This window comes from Psammomys obesus, unplaced genomic scaffold (genome assembly GCF_907164565.1).
Source record: "Psammomys obesus unplaced genomic scaffold, mPsaObe1.curated_primary_1811, whole genome shotgun sequence".
Lineage (NCBI taxonomy): Eukaryota > Metazoa > Chordata > Mammalia > Rodentia > Muridae > Psammomys > Psammomys obesus.
Window position 1 is genome coordinate 414,550 of NW_026596460.1, and position 24,367 is coordinate 438,916.

Sequence of the window (24,367 nt, forward strand, 5' to 3'; positions counted from 1 at the left end):
CAGCTGCCCTTACACAGTCTCGAGAGCCAGGACAGCCACTGATGGTACGGAGAGCTTATGCCCCGTGCGCCTGCCTGCACTGTGGCTCAGCCTTTCACAAGTGGGGCAACATCAAAGCCACACATCTTATGTCAAACTCTCTTGGGGGATTCCGTCCTGCGTGTCTGTTCCGGGGAGCAGTACGTGGTTTTCTCTGTCTGACTTCTCTGTGTACACCCAAGTGCGCGCCTCTGCCTCATGGAAGACTCGATGGACATGGACATGAGCCCTCTTAGGCCTCAGAACTACCTTTTCGGTTGTGAACTAAAGGCTGACAAAGATTATCACTTTAAAGTGGATAATGATGAAAATGAACACCAGCTATCATTAAGAACGGTCAGTTTAGGGGCAGGGGCAAAAGACGAATTACACATCGTAGAGGCAGAAGCAATGAACTATGAAGGCAGTCCAATTAAATTAACACTGGCAACTTTGAAAATGTCTGTATAACCAACAGTTTCCCTTGGGGGCTTTGCAATTACACCACCTGTGGTCTTAAGGTTGAAGTGTGGATCAGGACCTGTGCACATTAATGGGCAACACCTAGTAGCTGTAGAGGAAGATGCAGAGTCAGAAGATGAAGATGAGGAAGATGTAAAACTCTTATGTCTGGAAAGCAATCTGCACCTGGAGGTGGTAACAAGGTTCCACAGAAAAAAGTAAAACTTGATGAAGATGATGAGGATGATGATGAAGATGATGAGGATGATGAAGATGATGATGATGATGATGATTTTGATGAGGAGGAAGCTGAAGAAAAAGTTCCAGTGAAGAAATCTGCACGAGATACACCAGCAAAAAATGCACAAAAATCAAACCAAAATGGAAAAGACTTAAAGCTATCAACACCAAGATCAAAGGGTCAAGAGTCCTTCAAAAAACAGGAAAAAACTCCTAAAGCACCAAAAGGACCTAGTTCTGTAGAAGACATTAAGGCAAAAATGCAAGCAAGTATAGAAAAAGGTGTTTCTCTTCCCAAAGTGGAACCCAAGTTCATTAATTATGTGAAGAATTGCTTCCGAATGACTGACCAGGAGGCTATTCAAGATCTCTGGCAGTGGAGGAAGTCTCTTTAAGAAAATGGTTTAAACAGTTTGAACTATTCTGTCTTACTTCATTTCTGTAACAGTTGATATCTATCTGGCTGTCCTTTTTATAATGCAAAGTGAGAACTTTCCCTACTGTGTTTGATAAATGTTGTCCAGGTTCAATTGCCAAGAATGTGTTGTCTAAAATGCCTGTTTAGTTTTCAAGGATGGAACTCCACCCTTTACTTGGTTTTAAGTATGTATGGAATGTTATGATAGGAGATAGTAATAGTGGTGGTCAGATGTGGAAATGGTAGGGAGACAAATATACATGTGAAATAAACTCAATATTAAAAAAAAAAAACTCTCTTGGGTCTGGAAATCTTGGGAATGTAAAGATCAGGGCATTACAGAAAGACCATGTCTTAGGAGTCAGAGCGGCCTCCCTCCGCTTAGAAGCTGCTGTAATTTAGCTTCCTGATAAATCTTAAAATGTAGCGAGACTTCATGGGGACAAAGAACCGGAGCCTTTAGGAAAGTCAATGGTAGACGATCGACTTTGAGAGATGGTTGCTATTATTAGTTCTCTTACTGATTTTTCAGTAGCTGTGGGATTTAAGTAATAGCCAGCAGCTATACATGGAAGGCTTTTAAATACACTATTATGGGCTGACGCTTGGTCGCACAGTTCAGATATTGACTTTGAAAGAAAGAACCCCTACCAGAGCAGGTTAAGGTGATGAACTTGCCACTTGAACGCAGGTGTCATCTGGATGGGCATGCCGCCAGGGCAGAATCAGAAAGAGCCGAGGACTAGGCAGTTTTCCCCAAGTTCTGCCTGTATTCCTTTCTGCCCTGGCCATCCACCTGATGCTTTCTTCTGGGTAGGAGGGAGAGGATGTGTCAGCAGGAGCTGTGGGTTAAACCTCAGCCTACGCTGGCAGAAAAATTCATAAGAAATGACCACTTAGATAGAGTGTCCATCTATGACATGAACTTGACGGCACCGGAGGAGCACCAGGATTCCCCTAATGGTGGATTTTGTTTCTCTCTGGTTCTGCAAAGGGCAAAGCTGCATGTACAGAAGCAGTCAGTAAGCTTACTGTCACCTGGGAGCAAGCTCACCCTCCCACACCACCTGTCAGATGGAGAATCCTCCAGGCAGACAAGAGTTGTAGGTTTCCTAATTCTTATTCAAAAGAAGAGCTTCCTTTAAGATGTTAAAAATGTAAATCTCTGGAGCACAGGGGGAGAAACCACTCCAACACGGAAGTGTGAACTTCTAAAGTGCTAATGATGAGGATGAGGTTTTATGCGAAGAAAATGCTAAAATCAATTCAGGGAACCAATTCAGTGTTACACCAACCCTGGATTCTGTCACTAGGAGAGAAACAAATCCTAAGAGTTCTGCAAATCTGAGGGTGAAAGATTCAAGCCATCTTCAGCAATAACCAAACACTAAGCTAAGTTTTGAACTGGGGAGGCGGGAGGGAGCAAGCAGGCCATCTGATGCTATGCTTACTTCCTTAGAAAGAAACGAAATAAACAGAACCACTCAAACTTAGGATAGCAATCTTTTCCTCAAGATCTTACTCTGTAGTTTTATTTAGAGGCTGTTGTATTTTGCAAGCCTGTGACAGCATGCTCCCTCTGGAGGGACTTTACGCTTTGGTGTGTATATAGTCTGGGTGTGTTTCTAAGCTTATTGAAAGAACTTGCTAGTGTTATTAATAATTATCAATTAGCATCCTTATGACAACTGATTTGTACTAAATTAAAAGAAAAGCCCTTCACTTTAAACAAATACGAACAAACTTCTAAGACGCTGAGCATTCACACCCTGTAACGCTCAGCTTTCACCTGGCACCATACACACACACACACACACACACACACACACACACACACACACCATGCGCGCACACACATGCACACCCTTGGCAATGAATGAAGCAGTACTCAATACGTTCCCCTTTGGCGTAGCACTATTGATGGTGCTTACTGCAAACCCAGACACACTAAATGTCACTGTCTTACAGCATTTCTGCCCCCCCAAAGAACACAGACCTTGCTGAGACCACCCTGTCTACAGAGAGACACCCCTTAACCAAAACACTGCCTCGTGGAAAGGTGGGGACCCAGCCACGCGCTAGCTGTCTGTCACACTGCTGTCCTCTCTGCCTGGACTTCGGGAGAACACCATTTGTTACATGGAGACAGAGACTCAAAGTGTCCAAGCAGGAGCCCAACAGTTGGCCATACTTGCCTCTTCCTTTCAGCTTGCTCAGGTGTGCCCTTGCCTTGTGATGCAGGTGGATTTCCCACCGGCCAGTCACGCTTCAGCCGCCCCTAGTCCAGTCCTTTGTCGCCAGATGCTGGAATTTCTGCCTGCTGCTCCCACCACTGGTGAGAGCAAACTCCAAGCTACTGAAAGGCAGGTGAAGGGAGGGTGGAAAACACGGAGTGGATTTCTGTAGCAGAGCTGACAGAAACGCTGCAGCCACAATAAAGCACCCAGGGAGACACCTAATACATGGACTGGAATTTTATAAAAATTTTTTTCATTTTTTAATATAACATTACCCACTGCTTCCACAAACAGGCGATGCACACAGCACAGCAGTAAGTGTGGGTCTTCTGGCGTCTGACCACCTGCTCTCAGGCGGGCCTCTGATTTTGTAGCGCTTCAAAGAGGGCTTGCAGGACCTGGGGTTTGGGGGAGACACTTGGTTCTCAGTTCAGTTTTTACCTCTATGGAGATAAAGGTCTGGTCTTGCTGTGGGTGGCATTAATAGCGGCGTCAGCCAGGAAAGGGAGGCTCTGCTCTCTCTACAGGCAGGTAATGACAGACACACAGAGGCTGCACCATGGCACATTCCTAAGTGGGGCATTCTGTGTGCTAAAATAAGGAAGAAAATACAGCATCTGCCACTGGAGCTTAGGGTGAGCCCTGTGTCACCCTCTTAGAGCTGGGCTTACCATCTGCCTAACACTCAGTGGTTGTGGAAAGGCTGCTTCAGTGTTTTGTTTTTATCTCCTCTTTCTCCCCTTCTTCCCTCATTTAGGAACAAGTCCATCACTACATAGTTTTCCGGGGTACTAAAATATTTTGGTATCCCATAAAGCCAAGTCATGAGTGTGTATTTTTAAATTTTATTTATTTATTTGAGATAGGGTCTCACTATGTAGCTCTGGCTGTCCTGGAATTCCATCTGCAAACAGACTGGCATCAAACTCACAAAGATCTGTCTCTGTCTCTGCCTCCTGACTGCTAGACTGCTGGGATTAAAGGTGTGTGCTACACCTGGCCTTGTTGTAATTTTTATTACATTAGTGTGTCTTTGTGTGTATGTGTGAGAGAGAGATACATGGGTCATGGCATGGAGGTTAAAGGAAAATTCTCTAGAGTCTTTTCTCTCCTTCCACCATGTGTGTCCAGGAGCTTGAACTCAGGTCATCAGGCTTGGCAGCAAGTGCCTTTACCCACTGAACTGTCTCTCAGCCCCAAGTCAGGTCTTTTCAGCCACGTGCCTGTTGCTGCTCAAAGAAAAGGAAGGTCTGGAAGTAGGGAAGATGTAAGAAGAGGCTTCCTCAGGAAAGGCACTCTGCCTCCTCCTGGCCCGGCGGGAAGGGGAGAGGGAGGGGGCATTGTCTTCCGTATCTACCACATCACTTCGGAAGCATCAAAAATAAGAGTTTGAGAAGAGCAGTGGGTGACATGGGGTGGGTGGGGGAAGGCCTTAGCTGTGGCAAGCCTTTCACCAAGAACTCTGCTCTGCTGTCTTCCACAAAGGAGTGCTGGGCACTCTGCAGTCACCTCCATGCACTGCTGTGAGATTAGGACACCCCAAAAGATACAGTTTACATCAGATTACAAGTGCTAGAAACCCTCAAAACGAGAAGCAACTCAGCCCGCCTGTAATAGCTGCTGAAACACATGATCATTGTAAAGACGGTGCTCAGGCCAGGCTGCGATATGCCAGGGTGTAATATTTTGGAAAAGTCAAGCCTACAGGGACAGTGTCTCTCAGGCTACCGAGGGAGCTGGTGGGGTTGATAACAAAAGTACAAGGGAAACCTGAGGGTGACTGGATTGTTCTGCATATTGATTACACTAGTGGCTTCCTGGATGTGTAGATTTGTCAAAATTCAGATAACTGCATTCCAAACGTGATTTTTTTAGCCTCTAAAATTAAAAACTATGATAAAGCCACACTAAAGATTAGATCCGTCATATTTAAGGACTTCTTGTCCCTGAGACCAGTAGTTGCTCTTTCCCTATCACCTTAGATAGTTCTGCAGACAGTGTGATAGCAGCTTGTTCACTATAGGGAAACCATAGGCACGAGCCTGGGAAGTCCTGAGAAAGCGTATGCAAGGGACAGTCTCCAGCACAGAGTATGGTGTGGGGCCAAGAGTGGCCTAGCACTATGCTAAGCCATGCCTGCTTCAGTTGCCACCGCGGTGAGAATAACTTCCATGCAAGAGATAAGGAAGACCAGCATCAGAGCATTACAGACATGGAGACACAGAAAAAGAAGTATAGCTCTTGGACTGATGTGAGAAGAATAAACCAAGCAGATAGGGTGGCTGAGAGGAGCAAATACACAACAAGCTCTCTGCGGGAAGACTTAAGTTACTTGTGTGCTTCCGTGTGGGTATGTTCAGTGTGTCTACAGACTCCAGAGGAGGGGATCAGATTCCCCAGAGCTAGAGTTAGAGGCTGCTGCGAACGGGCCACAGTGCGTCCAAGGAGCTGAGATCGGGTCCTCTGCAAGAACATATGTACTCTTAACCACCGAGCCATCTTTTCTGCAAGAACATATGTGCTCTTAGCCACCGAGCCATCTCTCCAGCCTGCCAAGTGTTTCTTCACACGGTTATCACTCCATGTCTAATATGTCCAGGGCTGGGTCAGAGAATCTGTCCCCCTGGTAGTGTCACCTTCGGGGGATCAAAAGACCCTTTCACAGTGGTCTCCTAAGACTATTGCGAAATTCAGATATTTACATTATAATTCATAATAGAAGCAAAATTACGGTTATGAAGTAGCAACAGGGATAGTTTTACGGTTGGTGGGCACCACAGCAAGAGGAAGCATGTTAAAGGGTGATAGCATTAGCAAAGCTGAGAACCACTACTCCACGGGTTCCCGGTGCCAGTGCAAGACATTTGGGTTTGGGAACTACCAAACCCAGAACCACACAGTTTCCCAAGGAAGAAGAGTTCTGTAGGCACAGATGGGGGTGACCTGAGGTTCCTTGTCTGGAGACTGGAAGGTGCTCATGGGAAAAACAAACAAACAAACAAACAAACAAACAAACAACAAAACACTTGGATCTGTGTGGTAAAGGCTTTCTGAGGTGCAGTCAAACCCCGTAGAGGCTCAAGGATTAGAGTAGAGGGAGAATGTCCATCAGGAATCTGGACAGGTTGGGTGGATTTTCTAGGCTCCAGTGTTAGAGGAAAATGAGGGGAGATGTCAAAGGGCCTCCTTTGCTATTTGAAGGATCTCTCTTGCACCTGGGTACCAAATCCAAGCAGCCAGCATTTCTTGAATGGATGAATGAGAAATACTCAGTGAGGCGTTCACAGAGGTGCTTCCTCATTTGACCCTTACAGTCTTCAAGGCAGAGAGACTGGTACCCTTTCTTCCTGGGGCACCCTTGAACTCAGAGAAGTAAAACAGCTGTCCCAGAATGTCTCAGTTGACAAACAGCAGACGTTTCAGCGAAGGATGAACAAGGGTAAACCTCTTGTCACTGGGACAATTCTAATGACAAACCTGAGCATTTTTATGTTTGGAAACATAGGAAAGATTGATTTCCTAATGGAATGATGAAATTTTATGGTCAAAGCAATAATGTTTAAGAGTTCCTCAGGGACATGAGTGGAAGGAACTGTTTTGCATACAGCTTCTGTGACAATAAAGCCCTTAATGAAGGGACCAGACTGGGGAACAGAAGATCTGCCTGCATTTCCTCATCTCAGGGTTTCTTCAATTGACTTGATACTTGCTTTAGAACACGCTCAATATTTCCGACTCATTTCTTTCCTTCGCTTTTCCTTTTCCTTTTTTTTCTTCTTTTTCTTGTGACAGGGTTTTATGTAGCCCAGGCTGGCCTCTAACTTGCCATATACTAGAGGATGACCTTGAACTTTTGAACTCCCTGGCCTTATCTCTCAAGAGCAGGGCTTACAGGTATGCGACCACAGGGCGCCATGTAACTAGGGCTTCGTGTACACTTGGCAAGCGCTTTTATCAAGTGTGCTACAGTCCCGGCTTTAGCTACTCTTTTCCAGTAGAAACAGGAAGTGTGAATTAGACTCAATAGTACTTGCTGATTTCCCTTTGGATAATCTTTTCTTAAAAGCTGCTGACACTTTAGTAATTAGTTTTAAAAAGTCAAAATACTCTAGGTCCTCCTTAGGATGTATAGATTTTGTACCTTTTACTTAAAAAAAAAAAAGCCACCCCTACCACTTATTAATCAGGAAGCCACACCAGCCAGTCTCTGTCCTCTTGCGAGTGTTCGACTACCATTTGAAGTTTTCTGCTCTCTTTTGTTCCCCCCTATGAAGCTGACTTAACGGTATCATATTGTTTCATTAACATCACTATCACTCCATGAAAGACTGATGTTATGCAATTATCCTCCATAAAGTTATGTTTACATTCTTTGAACCTCAGATCTGCGAGACAAGATAGAAAACAGAGACAGCTCTGACTCTGGATTGAAATCTCCAAGGATGTTCTTTAAGTTTCAGAAGCATGAACCACCAGGAGAATCTAGTCTTATAACAAAAGGTAGATATTTAAATCGGGTGGTAGCGATGCCCACATACACAGATGCACAAAAGAGTCTCAAGTTAGGAGAAGCTGGACATTAATTTTTTTAAGTCAAGAAAATTTAAAAAAATAGGGAAAAGTGGAAAGTTTCAGTGAATGAATCAAAAAGGCTAAAAATTAAATCAATAAAAATCTAGAAAGCTTAGCAAAGAGTTTCTCATTGGGAATACAAGCCACCAGAGGGAAGGAGCTAATTAAATTGCATCAACAGGCAGCTTTCTCTGCTTGCTTTGTAAAGAAAGGTAATCAGCTGGGAAGCAGGCTAAAGCCAGTCCCTTGACCTTGCAATCCCTCTCTTGGGCCTCTTGACACCTAATTATGATCTTGGTATAAGTATAACCACAGTTGGTCTTGCTTCTTCCTAGAGCCTGGGAGGTGTCTTGCCTCGGCTGGAAGGTGTGTTAGGGTTGCTGTGTCAATTGATCTGCTGCCCAGAAGGAAGGTGTGAATCATAATTGGCAGGCTAGGGCAGCAGGAGGCCAGAAAACTCTCTCTGAGGTCTGTAAAGTTTCCTATACTCAATTCTAAGAGTGGCAGGTTCTTCTTAATGCCTGATAGGCAAGGGCTCATGTTATTTTACCTTTGTTGATTGTGGGCTTTAGCAAGGAGACCCTGTGGGATTACAGCACAGTGGCCTTTCCAGTCCTTTGCCATCAGCTTGCATGGTGGGAGGCCTTTCCTTCCAGGACTTTCCCATGGGCTTTGCTGAGCCTCGCTGCCAATTTAATTATATTTTCCCTTGGCTGGCAGAATACAAATCAGCTTAGTCATGCTTCTGCATCCTACAGACACAGTGCAGCTGACAGGGAATTTGGGCTAAGTGCAGACACAAAGAGGAGGCGCCTGATCCTGAAGCTTCATCTTCCCCAGCTTCCGGGGCATCTGCCACAAGTGAGAATGAGGGATGGTGCAAATACTGCAGATGCTGGCCCGACTGTGGTTCAGATGAGAACCGCAGTCTTACCAACACAGAGTTCTCTGGCTGTGCTTTTTCAGCAGGTCCTCCATCCTCCTCAAGTCTCTCTCAAATATTTGCTGGGATTCCCAGGCAGTCCTCAGCCCCTTCTTCTGACACCCAGTACTTGCTACTTTCTTCTTCCATGGAGATCTAGACACTGGCAGGACTTGTGGACCTGGCAAAGATATGCTGGCCCCGGAGCCCTGTGCTAATGTTGAGAATCAGAGCCTGGGAGCTCTGCTGGCACAGCCAACATGCCTGGCATGACTCATGCTCTTGCAGAAGTTGTCTGCAGAACTGCAGGTTCAAAAGCATGAGCTGGCTTCTTACTCTTATCCCCAACTTTCCTGGTGCTCACCTCTGCCACCAAAGTCCACCGTGCCCTCCACAATCCCTAACCTTGCTTCGGTAGCTTGCAGCAATCCTGATCTAGGCTAGAGGCTCATTTTCCCAAGGACTTAATTCTTGTGTCGTTTCAGTAGTAGTCACTGTGCTGAGTCTAACATTCGTGATGGTTTTTGTTGTTGTTTTGTTTAGTCTTGCTTTTATGTAAGTTGGTGTTTTGCCTGTATGCATGTCTATATGAGGGTGTTGGGTCCCCTGTTACAGACAGTTGTAAGCTGCCATGTGCGTGCTAGGAATTGAACCTGGGTCCTTTGGATGAGAAGCTGAGCCATCCATGATTTTTTCATATGGCCACTTTGGTCTCCCTTGCAATTCTTCCCAAAAGACCATGGGACCCCTCATGGGCATAGACCTTCTGACCTATGATCTTCCTTTCCCCAGACATACCTGATCCTATGTTAGGCACAGCATGAACAAATCAGAATTTTTATTCAATAAGAACACTGACCTTGGTCATGGTGGACCGTTCTTTAGAATGAGAACATGTAATGACTTCAGGAAGTCACCGGAACTTCTGCCGGGCACCCATTACAATGAAAAGTTCATTCACCCCAGCAATCACTGTTATGCATGGATAAAGACTGAGCAACCACCTTTCACGGGTGGAGAAGACTGAATTAGGGAGGGTTCTAGAGCAGAAGCCAGGCCTTAACCACTGTCGTGAGAACTGAGTCAGTGATACTCTTGGGAGGGGGGATATTTCCTCATTGCAGAATGAGGGGTTGAGGTACAATGGGCTCGGACTGTTTACTGTTGTGTGTGGCCTCACCAGGAACAACCATGGTTGTGTGCCATTCACTGCCCACATTCCTCACCTATGGCACAGGCTAGGTAAGCATGCTTTTTTTTTTTTCTTTTTTCTTTTTTTGTGTAAACCCTGAGGTTTGACTCATACCATCTCTTTCAGTTACATTTACATTTTTGTTTTGCTCTGTTTTTGTTTAGGCTGATATATTTTTATCTATCTCCATATAAATCGCTTTCTTCTGTCTGCTGAACTTGGAGGCACTGTTGATTTGAATTTCTGGAATGAAGGTTGAAATCCCTCTAGGTAAGAGATTCTCTTTACGAGGTAGTGTGTGTGTGTGTGTGTGTGTGTGTGTGTGTGTGTGTGTGTGTGCGCATGAGGTAGTATAGGTGAGTTGATGTGGGTGAGGCAGTGTGCGTGAGTTTGGTTCGAGATGGTGTGTATGAAGGTGAGGTGATGTGTGTGGGGTGGTGTGAGGTGGTGTGTGTTTATCGCATGAGTTGGTGTGTGTGTGTGTTGTACTGGTGTTTCTGGCAGTCTTTTAACGGTGAAGGCAGCGCTTATCCCCTGTATTTTGAATCAAGGTCTACTAGTAGAAGAAGAAGAAGGCACCAAAATGGTCCATAGATTCCTCTCAGTCTTACAACCTCACTGAAAAGTGAGGGACCTGGTGGCACGAGTCTAATCACCTGTAATCACACACACACACACACACACACACACACACACACACTCAGAGAGAAAGAGAGAGTGAGAGAGAGAGAGAGAGATCACAAATGAATACTGGTCTAGCCAAAAAAAACAAAACAAAACAATAACAAAAACCAGTCTGGACAGGAATTAAAACCTGAATTCTGTTCAAATACTCATATTTCATTTATTGTTTCAGCTCTTCGAGGTTCAGCCTCTTTTGAGCTCATATAAAGAATCTGAAACAAAGATCTGTTTCATTCCTAAATTTTGACTTTTCTTGAGATTAGAGGATGTGTACAAATACACACCGTCTAGCTTCACGTTGTCCGAAGATTAGGTGTTCTGATTTCAGGGGCCCTCTCTCCGACCACTCTGTACAGCCTTGATACTCCAAACCAAGCGACTGACAATTAGAAAGCACTAGCAAACACCTAGAGACCCACAGACAAATGGTTAAGGAAATTGCATTTACTTCGTGGGATGCCAAACATCCATGAACACATAAGACCATTAAAGAAAGGTGTCAGGTTGGCCAGCGTTCACTAATCTGTCTGTCTAAGAAACATTTCCCAGCACATGCCAATTGCTGGGTGAGCAAGGGAGATGCAGTCCATGCCTCATTGGGCCTTAGAGGATGTTATACCATGTTGCCATGTGCTTCATTCTGTTTAATTTTCTCAATGGTCTCACCAGGCAAGCTGATGACTGCTTCGCACTTTATGGATGAGGACATCCAGTGACACAGAGCCAATGGGTGACAGAGCAGGAATTTCAACCCAGGGTTTTCTGGCTCTTATGAACATGTGATGCTTCTTCAACTCTTTCAACCATTTCATTAAAGCGTTTAAAGGGGACATATTAAACATAAGTGATTATAAATACAACTTTACAGAGGTACCCTTAGGAGGTTCTCTAATCTTATTTCATATTTTATTTAGCCTTCAGTTCTTTTTTTCCCTGGGATTTGTAGTAAAACGATTTCAACAAATCCTCCCCGCTTCTGGTAATGAGCCCTAATGCATCTCTGGAAAGGGATCAGCAGTCTGAGGTAGATCAATCAATCGATGGCTTAGCTCTAAACAGCATGAATAATGTTGCTCCTCTCTTCTGCTGGAGAACACATTTCAGTGTTTGACTGACAATAATGTGTGGGACTTTCCTTCTTTTGTAGGAAGAAATAGTTTGTTTTAGTCTGCAAAACACAGCACTGTATTTTGCTTCTAGCTTAGTAGAGTTTTAAATGTAATACCAAATATGGACTTGGAGGGAACTCAGGAAGGTCTTGGTTGCCATTAGAATTTTTGTAAGACAGAGACTTGATAATTTCTATAACCGTTCCAGAAGCCCACATTCTGGGCAAGCAGCTAACCCTCTTCTCTCTGACCGGCCTTTCCCAAATCACTTCACTGTGAGCAAAGCCTCAATTACATCCTATTATCTGGAGAATAAACTATGAAGTTTGGGCACATGAAAACCAGAATTTTGTGTCATAAGCAAATACAATTATATAAGATATAATACATAAAAGTATGCCCACACATACTTAGTGCTACGCTATAGTTATTCAGTTTTAAAATAACCATAATAATTATGAATTTTACTTAGTTGAACCAAGTGTTTATATAATAGGGATGACAGTTAGTGTTAATCCTCAGCTTGGCAGACTCTAGACTCACCTGGGAGAAGAGTCCCTGAGGAGTCTCTTAGTTGTGTTAATTGCTACGGGAAGACCCACACTATGGGTGGTACCAGTCCCTGCTCTGTGTAATGAACTGTAAAAGTGGGGGAGGGGGTAAGAAGCTGAGCAGAGCTGGGGCCCAGAATAAGTCCTTTCTTTCTTAAGTCACCTTTACAGGAGTATTTTATCTCAACAACAACAAAGAAACCAAGACAATAGCTTCTCCATCCCTACTCTGTCATTAGCTAATCAACTAAGCCGTAATCCTTTTGCACACTCATGTTAAAATGGAAAGCCCTGGATTTGATACAACTATTACAGCACACCCACCCCCTCCCCTCCCAGGCTGTCTCCTCCCTACACAGCATTGGGGTGATAGGTGTGGCCATGTGGCCACTCCAGGCTTTTTATGTGGGTGCTGGAGAGTTGAACTCAAGCCTCCATGATGTACTGCAAGTGCTTTTACCTACTGATCCATCTCCTTCCCCTCTAGTAAGAATTTTGATGTCTTAAAAAAAAAACCCAGTTATGTCATGTAGACAAGTTTTTGTTTTAATCCCACGTGTGAGATATGGGGCTGCTTCAGACTGTCCATGGCAGCAGACTATTTGCCTCATGCAGGCTCTGGCAGGGGTGTGATTCTGCCAGCTGAAGAGTTTAATTCTGGGGACTCTAGAAAGGGTATAAAAGGACCAGAGCCCCAAGAGAGGAGGTGTGACTGTTCCTTCTGCTGCTGCTGTTGCTGGTTTGTCAAGTGGTTGAGAGAAAAGAGACAAAAGAAATTGAAGATATTTTGACAAGATGAAGATTGGACTTACCCCCAAGGAACCTCATGGCCCTAATTAGCAGGGAGTAGTTTAGAAAGATCTCAGCATCCTCTTTCCCCATTAACCTTCTGTCTCTCCTACCTGGTGCTGGGGTGTTGAAAGGGATTAGGGTGGAGAAGGGTTGTAGATGTAAGAACCAAAGTAAAATAATTTTTTTTTTTTTTTTTTGTAAAAGTGCCTATACCTCCCAGCTCCTTGATCTGTCTGAAAATTTACTTCCAGTTCTCCTTGGTGGCCGGTATGTCCTGGACTCCCAACTCTTGAATTCTTTCCAATCTTCCCACAGCACTGTGACTCACTGCCTGCACCACTTCCCAGCTGTTGTCCGTCCCAACAGTGGAATCATATCCATTACTTGCCACCATGCCCCCAGTGGGTGCTCAAGCACTATGTGTGGAGTGACTAGATCGTGGATGTGCTTGAACCATCCAGAGGCTTCCAGAGGCTGGAAGTCCCTGACCTCGTTTCAGGCATGTTCTTAAGCTTCTGATACTTCTTTAGAGTCTCTCTTCCTCTCTTCCAAGCTAGGCCATATAAAAATGGAGTGTAGCGTATAAAAACTGCTGGCCAATAACATAGTCACTTTTCAGAAATAACAGAGAATCCAAATGGTCAGAGAATCCAAACGGTCACTTGGAATCTGTGGCCATAGTGTCCTGCATGAAAAATCTGAGAACAGTGATTTTAGGGTGATACTGACTCAAGAAGCCTAAAGAATGCATTTGGAGAAATGGATTGAATTAATCTCCATTGGGTATTTCTAGAGAAAAATAACTCCAAGCCACGTGCCCAGCTCCACCTGAGGGTAGACATGATCTCTGTGTACACATGAATTCTGTCTTTGTTATCCAATCCCTGCAAAATGATGCCTGTGAGTCCATAGTTCAAGATCTCGTAAATACTGATGGGTTGAATACACAATGGTCAACAGATAGGTCTCAGGTATCAGAAGAATGACTAGGACTTCATCAATAAGTACCAGATTCCTTAAATGATGTCCTTGTTTCCAGCTTCACATGAACCAGAGGAAGCCCAGTGTATTACTTTATACCAACAACACAAAGTACTGGGCTTCCATTTGGCCATCTCCAGCATCCCCATGTCAACATCTCTCCATGCGGGCTCAGAGAGACTTCTCATTCCCTCTATAGAATTTGCCTTTGGGTTTCTGATAAACATAAGCGATGGTGTTTGACTTGTGCTGTATCAGTCTCAATGAGCAGCTTTTGCTTTTTTCTCTTGGGTGGACTTTGTTTGGTTCCATACATGAACTCCATCTTAGGATGTTGTTAGGTATGCTATTCTATCATAATATTCCAAGGCCCTGGGAGTGTCATGCAAAAAACAGAAGGAAAATGCCTCAAACAGGTCTTTTATCCTTAAAACTCTATACCTGTGTTTGCAATGAGGTTTCCAGGAGATGTGGAGATGTGGGTGGATATCTGAGTTCTAAGGTTGCTGTGATTTAGATAGGAGTTCTCAAAGATCCATGTGGTATAGGCGTGGCCCCCAGTGCAGTACTACTGAGGGTTGGTAGAACCATTAGGAGGCAGGCTTTGTGGGAGGTCCTGAGGCCACTGGAGTTGCTCTTAGAGAAGACTATGGGCCTTACTGTATTTTTTTTTTTTCTGTTTTGGTTCCTGTCCAACAAGTAAGCAGCTGGCTCCAGTATATGTTCCTAGCCAATGTCACATAGCACACCTACCAGAGCCCCAAAGAGAGTGATCCATTGGAGCTAGGACAAGAATCTCAAACTCTGAACCAAAACGAACCCTTTCCCTTTATAAGTTATAGCTAATTACTTTAGCTATTTCATTATGAGATGGAAAATGGACCAACACACAGACAGTAGAATTCCAAAGCAAGAAACACAGAATGTTCTACCCACGTTAGGTGCCATTTGCCAAACAGAAACAAACACAGTGAGAATCTAGTTTAACGCCATTCTAAGAGATGCACAAGCCCCCTTAGGGCTTGGCGTAGTGGTAACGCCTGGGACTCAGCTTCTACTCCTTCAAGTGTCGTGTGCATCCTTTTCTATGTTTGTAGGGATGGGGTATGACAGGCTGTGGAACAATGAGGCAATTTACTACAGAGATTTACTAAACAAGGCATGTTAAATATCACTTTAGAGTTTTGTTCTCTAATTACATGGTGATAATAGGAACTAACTCAGCGAGGATGTTTGAAATGGAGCATGCCAAGAGGAGGCTACCGGTACACAGTTGGCAAAACTCAGGGAGAAATACTTCATACTTTTTAAGTGGAATTCTGAAGTGCTAAAATGCCTCTCCATGGATTTCTATAGATAACAGCCAATAGGCTGTTTCCTGTTGGGCAGCTAATTAAAACAACTTGGAAAATAAGCATTAGCAAGGTGTCTGTGAGGACGGTCACATGCAGGCTAGCTCTGCTGCCCACGGGCCCACAGCAGTCCAGAGGTATCCAAACATTTGCCATGGTGACATTGTGTTGGGGTCTATAGATGTGTTGGGCTGCATTTGCAGCTGTTCTGGGGTTACATGCAGCTCATAGGTTAAGAGGGAAGGCAATTCTGAGACCTTGTTCTTTTCTGTGATAATGCTTCCTTCACCTAGCACAAGCAGGGGATGACTGGCTTACATATAGCAAGATCTGTGAGAGACACAACCCTCCCCACTTATGGCTGGGTGTGCCATGATCAGAAAGCCACCCAGCCATAGGGAACACGTGACTCCTTAGAGCAGTGGTTCCACACCTCCCGAATGCTGTGACTTTTTAATACAGCTCCTCATGTTGTGGCTATCACCATCCAGGAAATTATTTTCATTGCTACTTTGCAATTATAATTTTGTTAATGTTATGAACTGTGATGTAAATATCTGTGTTTTCCAACGGTATTAGGTGACCCCCATGAAAGGGTCATTTGATCCCAAAGGGGTCTTGACCTACAGGATGAGAACCGCTGCCTTAGAGCAAGAGTTTATGGGGTAGAAGGACACTGTTCTGTTTCATGAGTCCATATGCCTTCATCGATACAGCTCTACCAAGTTTTTTATTCCACTGCTTTTTAAATTTACTTGCCTAAAAACTGACTTCCCTTATTTTAATTTTTTTTTTTCAAGAAGAGACTAGATTAAGAATGCTGGTTAGAAACTAAGGTGACAACACATGCTGGAGAGGATGTGAAGAAAGGAGAACCCTCCTCCACTGCTGGTAGGAGTGGAAACTTGTACAACCACTTTGGAAATCAATCTGGCGCTTTCTCAGAAAACTAGGAATAGTGCTACCTCAAGATCCAGCTATACCACTCCTGGGCATATACCCAAAAGATGCCCTACCATTCAATAAGGACATTTGCTCAACTATGTTCATAGCAGCTTTATTTCTACTTGCTAGAATATGGAAACAACCTAGATGTCCCTCAATGGAAGAATGGATGCAGAAATTGTGGTCTATCTACAAAATAGAATACTCTCAGCTATTAAAAATAAGGAAATCATAAAATTTGCAGGCAAATGGATGTTACTAGAAGAGATCATCCTGGGTGAGGGAACCCAGAAACAGAAAGATAGGCTTGGTATACACTCACTTATAAGCAGATATTAGCCGTAAAATATAGGGCAGACATCTACAGACCTAAAGAAGCTAAACACTAAGGAGGACCCTAGGGAAGATGCTTAAATCTCTTTCAGAACAGCAAACAAGGTGGACACCAGAAGCCGTGGAAGAGAGGAAACAGGATGGGAGACTACTATAGAGACCTCTGAAAGGATTCACTCATCAGGGAATCGAAACAGATGCTGAGACTCAGGGTCAAACTTTGGGAAGAGTACAGGGAGTCTTATGAAGGAAGAGGGGGTGGGAATAGAGCCACATGGAGGAAACAGGAGCCCCACAAGGAGACCAACAAAATTAAAAGATCTGAGCCCAGAGGGTCCTGCAGAGACTGATGCACCAATGGAGAACCATGCATGGAGAGGATCTAGACCCCCTGCTCAGATGTGGCCAATTGGCAGCTCAGTCTTCATGTGGATCTCCTAGTGAGGGGAGCACAGGCTGCCTTTACCATGAATTTGGTTGCCTGCTCTTTGATCACTCACTCCTGATGATACAGCTTTGCCAGGCCACGGAGGTAAGGATCTAGGCAGTCCTGATGAGACTTAACAAGCTATGGGAAGATAGCAAAAGTGGAGAACTCCCCCTTTCAGTGGACTAGGAGAATGGGTAAGCAGGAGGGAGGTTGGGACTGGGGGAAGTTGAGGGAGGGGGCTTCAATTGGGATATATAATGAATAAATTATGAAGAAAAAATTAAAAATTAAAAAAAGAAGAGAAAGAAAGAAGGAAAGAAGGAAAGAAGGAAAGAAAGAAAGAAAGAAAGAAAGAAAGAAAGAAAGAAAGAAAGAAAGAAAGGAAAAAGAAAGAAAGAAAAATGATGGTTAGTTTGGACCAGAATTTTAGAAATTGCCAAGCAAGATGGTAGTGCAGATAATGCAGGGGCAGGAAATAAAGAGAATTACATATGAATGAAATGTATGTTCTATCAGAGAACATAAAGACCATAATGACTAAAGCATAGGCGGTGCCTAGATCCAGCTCTTTTCAGATGGTGGAAAAGGTCCTGGAAGGACAGTGTGGAGCACCAAGCTCACTCTGCCAAAGTGAAGACAGGGTCATATCCATGGGACTAGTGTGACGGTTCTCATCATGGTTGCACAGTATAATTTCTCAGGGAACTTTAAAACAGGTGTGGACACGTGGATGCATGATACCTACTGAAGCAAACGCTACCCATCTCTAGGCACCTGGGCCTCTGCAGCAGGCTCTCTAGGGTCAGTGTTCTGCAGGGAAGGGTCCTTGTGATGGAGCACTGCAAGAAAGAATCCCAAAGGCAGCAGCAAGTAGACGCTGTTTCTACTCTCGGAAGAGCAAAGAAGCTTCCTCCCGCAGGAGACGGGGACTAATACAGAGACGGACAACTGAACAACGTGCAGAGAGTGAGAGACCTAGGAACACTCGTTCTCAATGGAATGCTCCCAATTAAACCCTTCCTCGTGCGGCTCAAGGACCTATGTGGAAGAGAAGGCAAAAAGACTGTAAGAGCCAGTGGGGATAGAGAACACCCAAATACCAAGGCCTTCCAGCCACAATAGGGCTGACACTCACAGAGACCGTGACAACATGCACAGGGCCTGCACAGCCTTAGTGCAGATGGAGTCCCAGCACGGAGAGGGGAAGCGGACATGAGCCCCCGTCACTAACCCAGGAGCCATCACCAAGCAGCAACTGCTTGCCGATACAGAATGAACTCAGTGGCTTTGTTTGGCTTTTTTATAATTTTTATTTTTATTTTTTTTTTTACCTTAGGGGTCTTTTGCTTACATATTGTGGTTTTCAATTTTTTTTGTCTTTAATGGGTTTTGTATTTCTTCTGCTTTTTCTTTGTTTTCTGTGTTTATGGTTTTTTGTTGTTTGTTTTGATTTATTCTGGTTTGTTTTTGTTTTTTATTTATCTGTTTGTTTTATAAAGAGAGAGCGAGGGGAAGAAATTATGGAGTTGGGTGGCTGCAGAGAAATCTGGGAGGAGATGAGGGAGGGAAAACATCAGAATATATTGCATGAAACATTTTTTAGTTTCAATAAAAAGCTGTTATATTAGGTATTTTGTCGTGGAAAAAAGAAAAGCAGTAACTACACATGCTCCCCTCCTATGATCTCACTCCTCCACTCTCTGGCACAGGCTCCTTTTACAGTCACACTAGCTCTGTGGCGCTGCTTCTGACTGCGCAGTGTGATGTTTCCTGGAAAGACAAGCAGATGTCTGTTATCTCTGACATGATAAGAACACAAGTAAGGGCCATAATCTATTTAGACACAAAGAGCATTCAAGTCCTAATGAAACACGAAGGAAATACAGGGCGCGTGTCCCACGCTTTGCTACTATGTAGTATATCACTGAATCCAAAGTTAATTTAATCAATATGCTTTTTATTGATGTTAATAGCTACTTCATCAGTCTCTACACTCACTGACAAATGCCCTACATTGATAAATGATATCTAAGACTATAAGTTCTTGAAGGATAGCTTATAATGCAATCAAAAGCAGCACTCTGTTGAGAATCTGTTAGGACAAGCTGAAAAGTTAAATCATGTGCTCTTTTCCAGTGTTCCAGTTACTCTAGAAGGCGTATGTCAGCTTGAGTAAACAGAGTGACTGAAAGAGACATTTTATTTTATTTTTTTTACTTTTTCTTGACCATTATTGTGTTTCAGAGAAAGGGGGAAACATATTTCTTCCCTTTGTTCTCTCATGATCCATCCCTCTTGTCACATGGTGGTTCACATTCAGGAGTGGGATGAGGGATGTAGGATCTGGATGAGATTTTAAATCTTAATGGAAAGAAAATAGATAATTACCCATTCAGACCACGAAGCTGGTCTGCAAACCTTAATTGTATTTCTGTAATCTACAAGCCACGCCATCTGCCTTGTTAAAACAAGCCTAGTTTGAATGATGTTGGGCAAGTGGGGCTACATTGAGGTGATAAGTGTCCAGACACGTAGGGAGAATATTCAAACTGTTTCAGGAAGGCTCTGATCTCTCCAGAGCCACTGAACAATTGGACTCACATCTTGCTTGCATTCCATTTTTCAGATGCCTCTAGAGAATAAGGCTCCCCTTGTTTTCTGCTGATCACTAGATTCAGTCGGAGAAGAAAAATCACAGGAGCATCACAGATGGCCTTATGTTCATTAGCGCCCACCATCATCCTCACGCTGAAGGGTGTGAATACTCACCCTGCTAATGAAGTGAGAATGGGGAAGGCTCTAAACAAGCCGTCAGCATGTGACAGCAGGGATATGCCACCGCACTGGGCACTAATTCGTGAGAGCTTGAAGAGTGTGGCATGCCAACTGACTAGTCTCTAGAAAACCACGTGGATCCTCAGATCCCACGGACGACTGACTCAGAAGAGGATCGTCTCAGCCATCCGCCCAAAAAAGATACACGAAGTAGAAGATCTCATTAACAACAACAACAACAAAACCCCAAACCTTCCCATCCCTGCGAAGTATTCACGACATCACTGAAGGTGGAGTTGGAAATGTACCGAGGGAGACCGACAGTTTGCTCACTCTTAGAGCAGAACCTCACCGGCAGTGCTGAAGGCTGCAGGTCCCCAGTGGGCTCCAGCGTTGCTGTAACATGAAGATCAGTGACAGCATCATGCTTCACCTCTGGAGGACTTATTCTCATTTTCAACAGACCCATCATTAGGAGACCCACATCATGCTGTTACTGTTGCTGCTTTTTCTCCTCTGGGTGGAAAAGGCATCTACTCTCATTTGATTTTATTGGGATCAATGGAGCCCTTTAATGACCCTTTTGTGGCTTCAGAAAAAAATACGGGGCTGCCAAATGGGGCAGGACAATTCCAGATAAATGGGCTTCTCCATTAGAAAGCAAACACAATCTCATTAACCACCCTAACCTCAGGCATCAATCTGGATAGAGATAGCTGTCCTTAATCTTTGTTTGTTTCAGAATTGTTTTTTTTCTTGAAGTTTTAATAACATATTCATCGGTGTCTCCAAAACTATTTAGGCTATTTGTTTCTCATTTTTGAAAACATGTCTGGTTTATCTGCTCTCTTGATTGCTAGCACAGATGTTGCCTGTTCTTAGAGCTGTCTGTCCCTGTCTCTAACATTCCTCCTGGAACAGTCTTTTGTTCCTGTTGGACTACGGAGGGTCTAGGAAAGCAGATAACGGTTTTCTTTAGAATGTCCCACAAAATCATTATAATAGGCTCTGGGTAGGTATTGTCTGCACCTACTTAGTTTTCTGCTTCTGAAATCCCTACATCCTCATTAAAGACATCCACACTGAATTCTATCAGGGACTGTGGGATCAATTGTGAGCCCTGGTAGGAGGGATTTTCTTTGCAGCTGGTCACACTTGAACTCTGACCCAGTTCTTGTAGAGTTTAAGGGCCGTCTTCCTTCTTAGCTCAGTTTTTCTACATGGATCAACATCTTTACTCCTAGAACCCTTATTTGTGGCACTGGCCAGGTTCCTGCTATGGTCTTACCGTATATTTAGTTCTCTTCTTTACCCCCAGTGCATTTCCTTCTTGCTTTAAGATAGATGCTCTGGTGGGACTAGCAGGCACTGTGACAGGGGAGAAGCAGGGGCTCAGAGCATGTTTGTTCAATGAAAGCACAGATATGAAACAAGAATGTATTGTGGCTTAGATTTTGCTTTCAGAAGGTAAATGTTTAAATATAAATATAAAACTTTATATTTAATTTGCCCTGGTTACAGGCAAAGTAAGATTCACAAAATGTACACGGATTTATGAAAACCCAGGTTTCTAAAAATGGTGCTTTACCAAGGCCTTTTCATTTGTCTGGAGAAAGAATTGGCCAGTTTACACTCCGAAACAAACAAAATGCATGAGTTTTCTGATTACTTGTTATTGCTACAATTCCATCCTAAAAGCAGAGAAATCGACAACATTTGTATCTCAACTGTACGTTTCAGGTCAAATAAAATGTTTTGCCAGCTTATAGCCTGAAGTAACAGAAGCAGTGCTGTGCAGCCAAGCATGGTTTACTGAAAAATGAGCTGTATGTGATGGCTGTGTATGGCGGTGACTGCAAGCTACTGTGAGTAGAAGACACACACACACACACACACACACACACATGCACACATGAACACACATGCCATGCACATACACATGCACACACGTATAGACACACACACGTGCGCACATGCACATATCAATCTTTAAAGAATGGATTTACTTAAAATGATAATTTGAAATAGATCTAAGCACATAGGTGTATTAGTTCAATATATGTGTGTCACATGGCTCAAGCTGTCAGCTATCAGTATTGAAAATACAAGGAATATTAAAGATTCTCTTTTTTTGAAAAAAATTTCCAAGTTTTCTGCAGTGACTATGCCTAAATTTTACAATAATAATTATTTACATATAATTATAAATAACCCTCTGACATATAATGTACATACAACTGTATGTGATTTTATGTTTTTTTTTTTTCCCCCTAGGGTTCTTTCCTAAAGCATGAAGAAAATTTACTATGGGAGAAAAAGAAAATGCATATCACTTTAAAACATAAAATTTGTTTTTGATAACTCTTTTAACCATTGAAAAACACTGTTAGCTAATTAATAACATTTCTTCTCCTTAGCTTGTAGAAAATGGCAGCCAGTTGTACCCTCTAGTTAAGAGAGCAGAAAAATGTTTTACTAGGGCTTTTGGTCAACAAGGGAAACTCAGTATGGTGATGGAGCACACCAGCCAGTGAAGCCCAGATGAGATGCTCCATCTGTGTTCAGAAAATTTGTAGTCAGAGCTTTAGTGACTTGCTCTTAAGTGTAGGTCACCAGATACCAGAGGAAACTTCTGAAACAGAGAAGAAGGCAAAAGTCAAACAAATATGTGCAGTTATATAAACAAACAGGAAGCAGAGCTACCTGAAGCAAAGGGAGGCTGGGTAGAGAAAAGACAGTTGGAAGAAAACCATTACTAAGGCTGGAGCCTTAGCAGATCGGTGGCATAGCACTTGCCTCAAATATGTAAGTTCCTGGGTTCAATCACCAGCAGGGGAAAATTAACTACAACTCATCACTAGTATTTTCTAATCAACAGCATGCCCTGTTCACAAAATAGGAAACGACAGAGGAATTTTCAAAGAGCAAAAATAGAGCTTTTTGGAAACTCAGGACAGCACAAAAGAAAAAAAATATTAATGGGGATTTTCAAAATGCAAATTTGAGGCCATAGCTCAGAAATTTGGGGGAACACAGACAGGAAAACAAATGAACAAATGAGAGCAATCATAAGAAATTAGTCAGTGCAAGTGGCCCGGGAGCTGAATGACCTAAGTCCTGGAAAGAAATCAAAGTAGAGAATAAGGGTAATTAACCCCCAAAATCAGCTCAAAGAAACATCACCAAGCTACAGAGAATGGCCCTCCAAGGCAAAAGCTCATTAAAACAATCCAATGCCAAGTAGACTCACATCAAATCATCCTGAGATTTCAGAAAATGGGGAAGAATATGAAACTTCAAAAAGCTTCCAGAGAGAGGAACACTGTATTCAGTGAAGAATCAGAGGCTGGATTGGCCTTGAACTTGGACAGAACAGGGATACTAACAATGCAACAAGTCCTTCAAGACTGTGAAGGGAAGTGATGGCGACTCACGTGTTACGCATTCCGCCTGATCTCAGTGTAAGGGAAAAATATTGCCATGCTCTTTCTCAGGAGCCCACAGAAAGGTGGTCCACTTAAGACCCTATAAAGAAGAGGTCATGGACACAGGAAAGACAGCACTCACACGATCCAGGGGCCAAGGATACATGAGGACATAGATACAGGGACCACAGTGGCTCATCCAGTCAGAATGCTCTAGTATGAGGTGGCCGGGAAAAGGAAAGGGGGAGACTGTCATTTAGGCATAGTGCATGTTAACTGAAGATTTTAAAAACTGGGAAAGAATTGTGGTTTGATTTCATACCTAATTTATAGAAAATGAAGCTCAAATGACTACCCTATGGAAAATAAAAAGCAGAGCTGGGGATGTAGCTCAATGGTAGAATACTTTTCTAGCACACACAAGACTCTGGGTTCAATGCCTAGCACTGCAATAAAAAACAAAAACAATAAATAAAAAGAAAAATTAAAAACTTGTAGAAAAATGTCATTCTATCATATAGTTCAGCTGCCACTATCATGCATAAAGTCAGCAGAGAGGAACACTTATACTGATCTAATCAAAGGTAACCACCCAGACTGCTGGAGGACTGGGGCTGCAGAGGTAGCTGTTGGTGGAATCGATTTTTATTTGCAATTCCCATAATAACTGTCAGTAAACTGCTGTCCACGATCTGGTTGCCTGCGTTGTAAATAAAGCTTTACTGAACAGCCATTCCAGGCGTGGCAGTGCATGCCTTTAATACCAACACTGTGTGGTAGGGGCAGGAGGATCTCTGTGAGTTTGAGGTGAGCCTGGTCTACAAAGAGAGTTCCAGGATAGCCTGGGCCTTTACACAAAGAAACCGTGTCTTGAAAAACCAAAAAGAAAGAAAGAAAGAAAGAAAGAAAGAAAGAAAGAAAGAAAGAAA

The 24,367-nt window shown here is 43.4% G+C and overlaps 2 protein-coding genes across 2 annotated transcripts in view; one reads left to right on the forward strand and one right to left on the reverse strand.

Moving 5' to 3' along the window:
• Positions 1–24,367, reverse strand: part of Cntnap2 (contactin associated protein 2) — a 2,205,170-nt gene that overhangs the window by 54,865 nt on the left and 2,125,938 nt on the right.
• LOC129669917 (nucleophosmin-like) lies at positions 218–1,370 on the forward strand. Its single transcript, XM_055598286.1, is given in 2 exon segments — positions 218–643; positions 646–1,370. Coding segments are annotated over 2 exon segments (876 nt in total). The 5' UTR covers positions 218–237; the 3' UTR covers positions 1,116–1,370.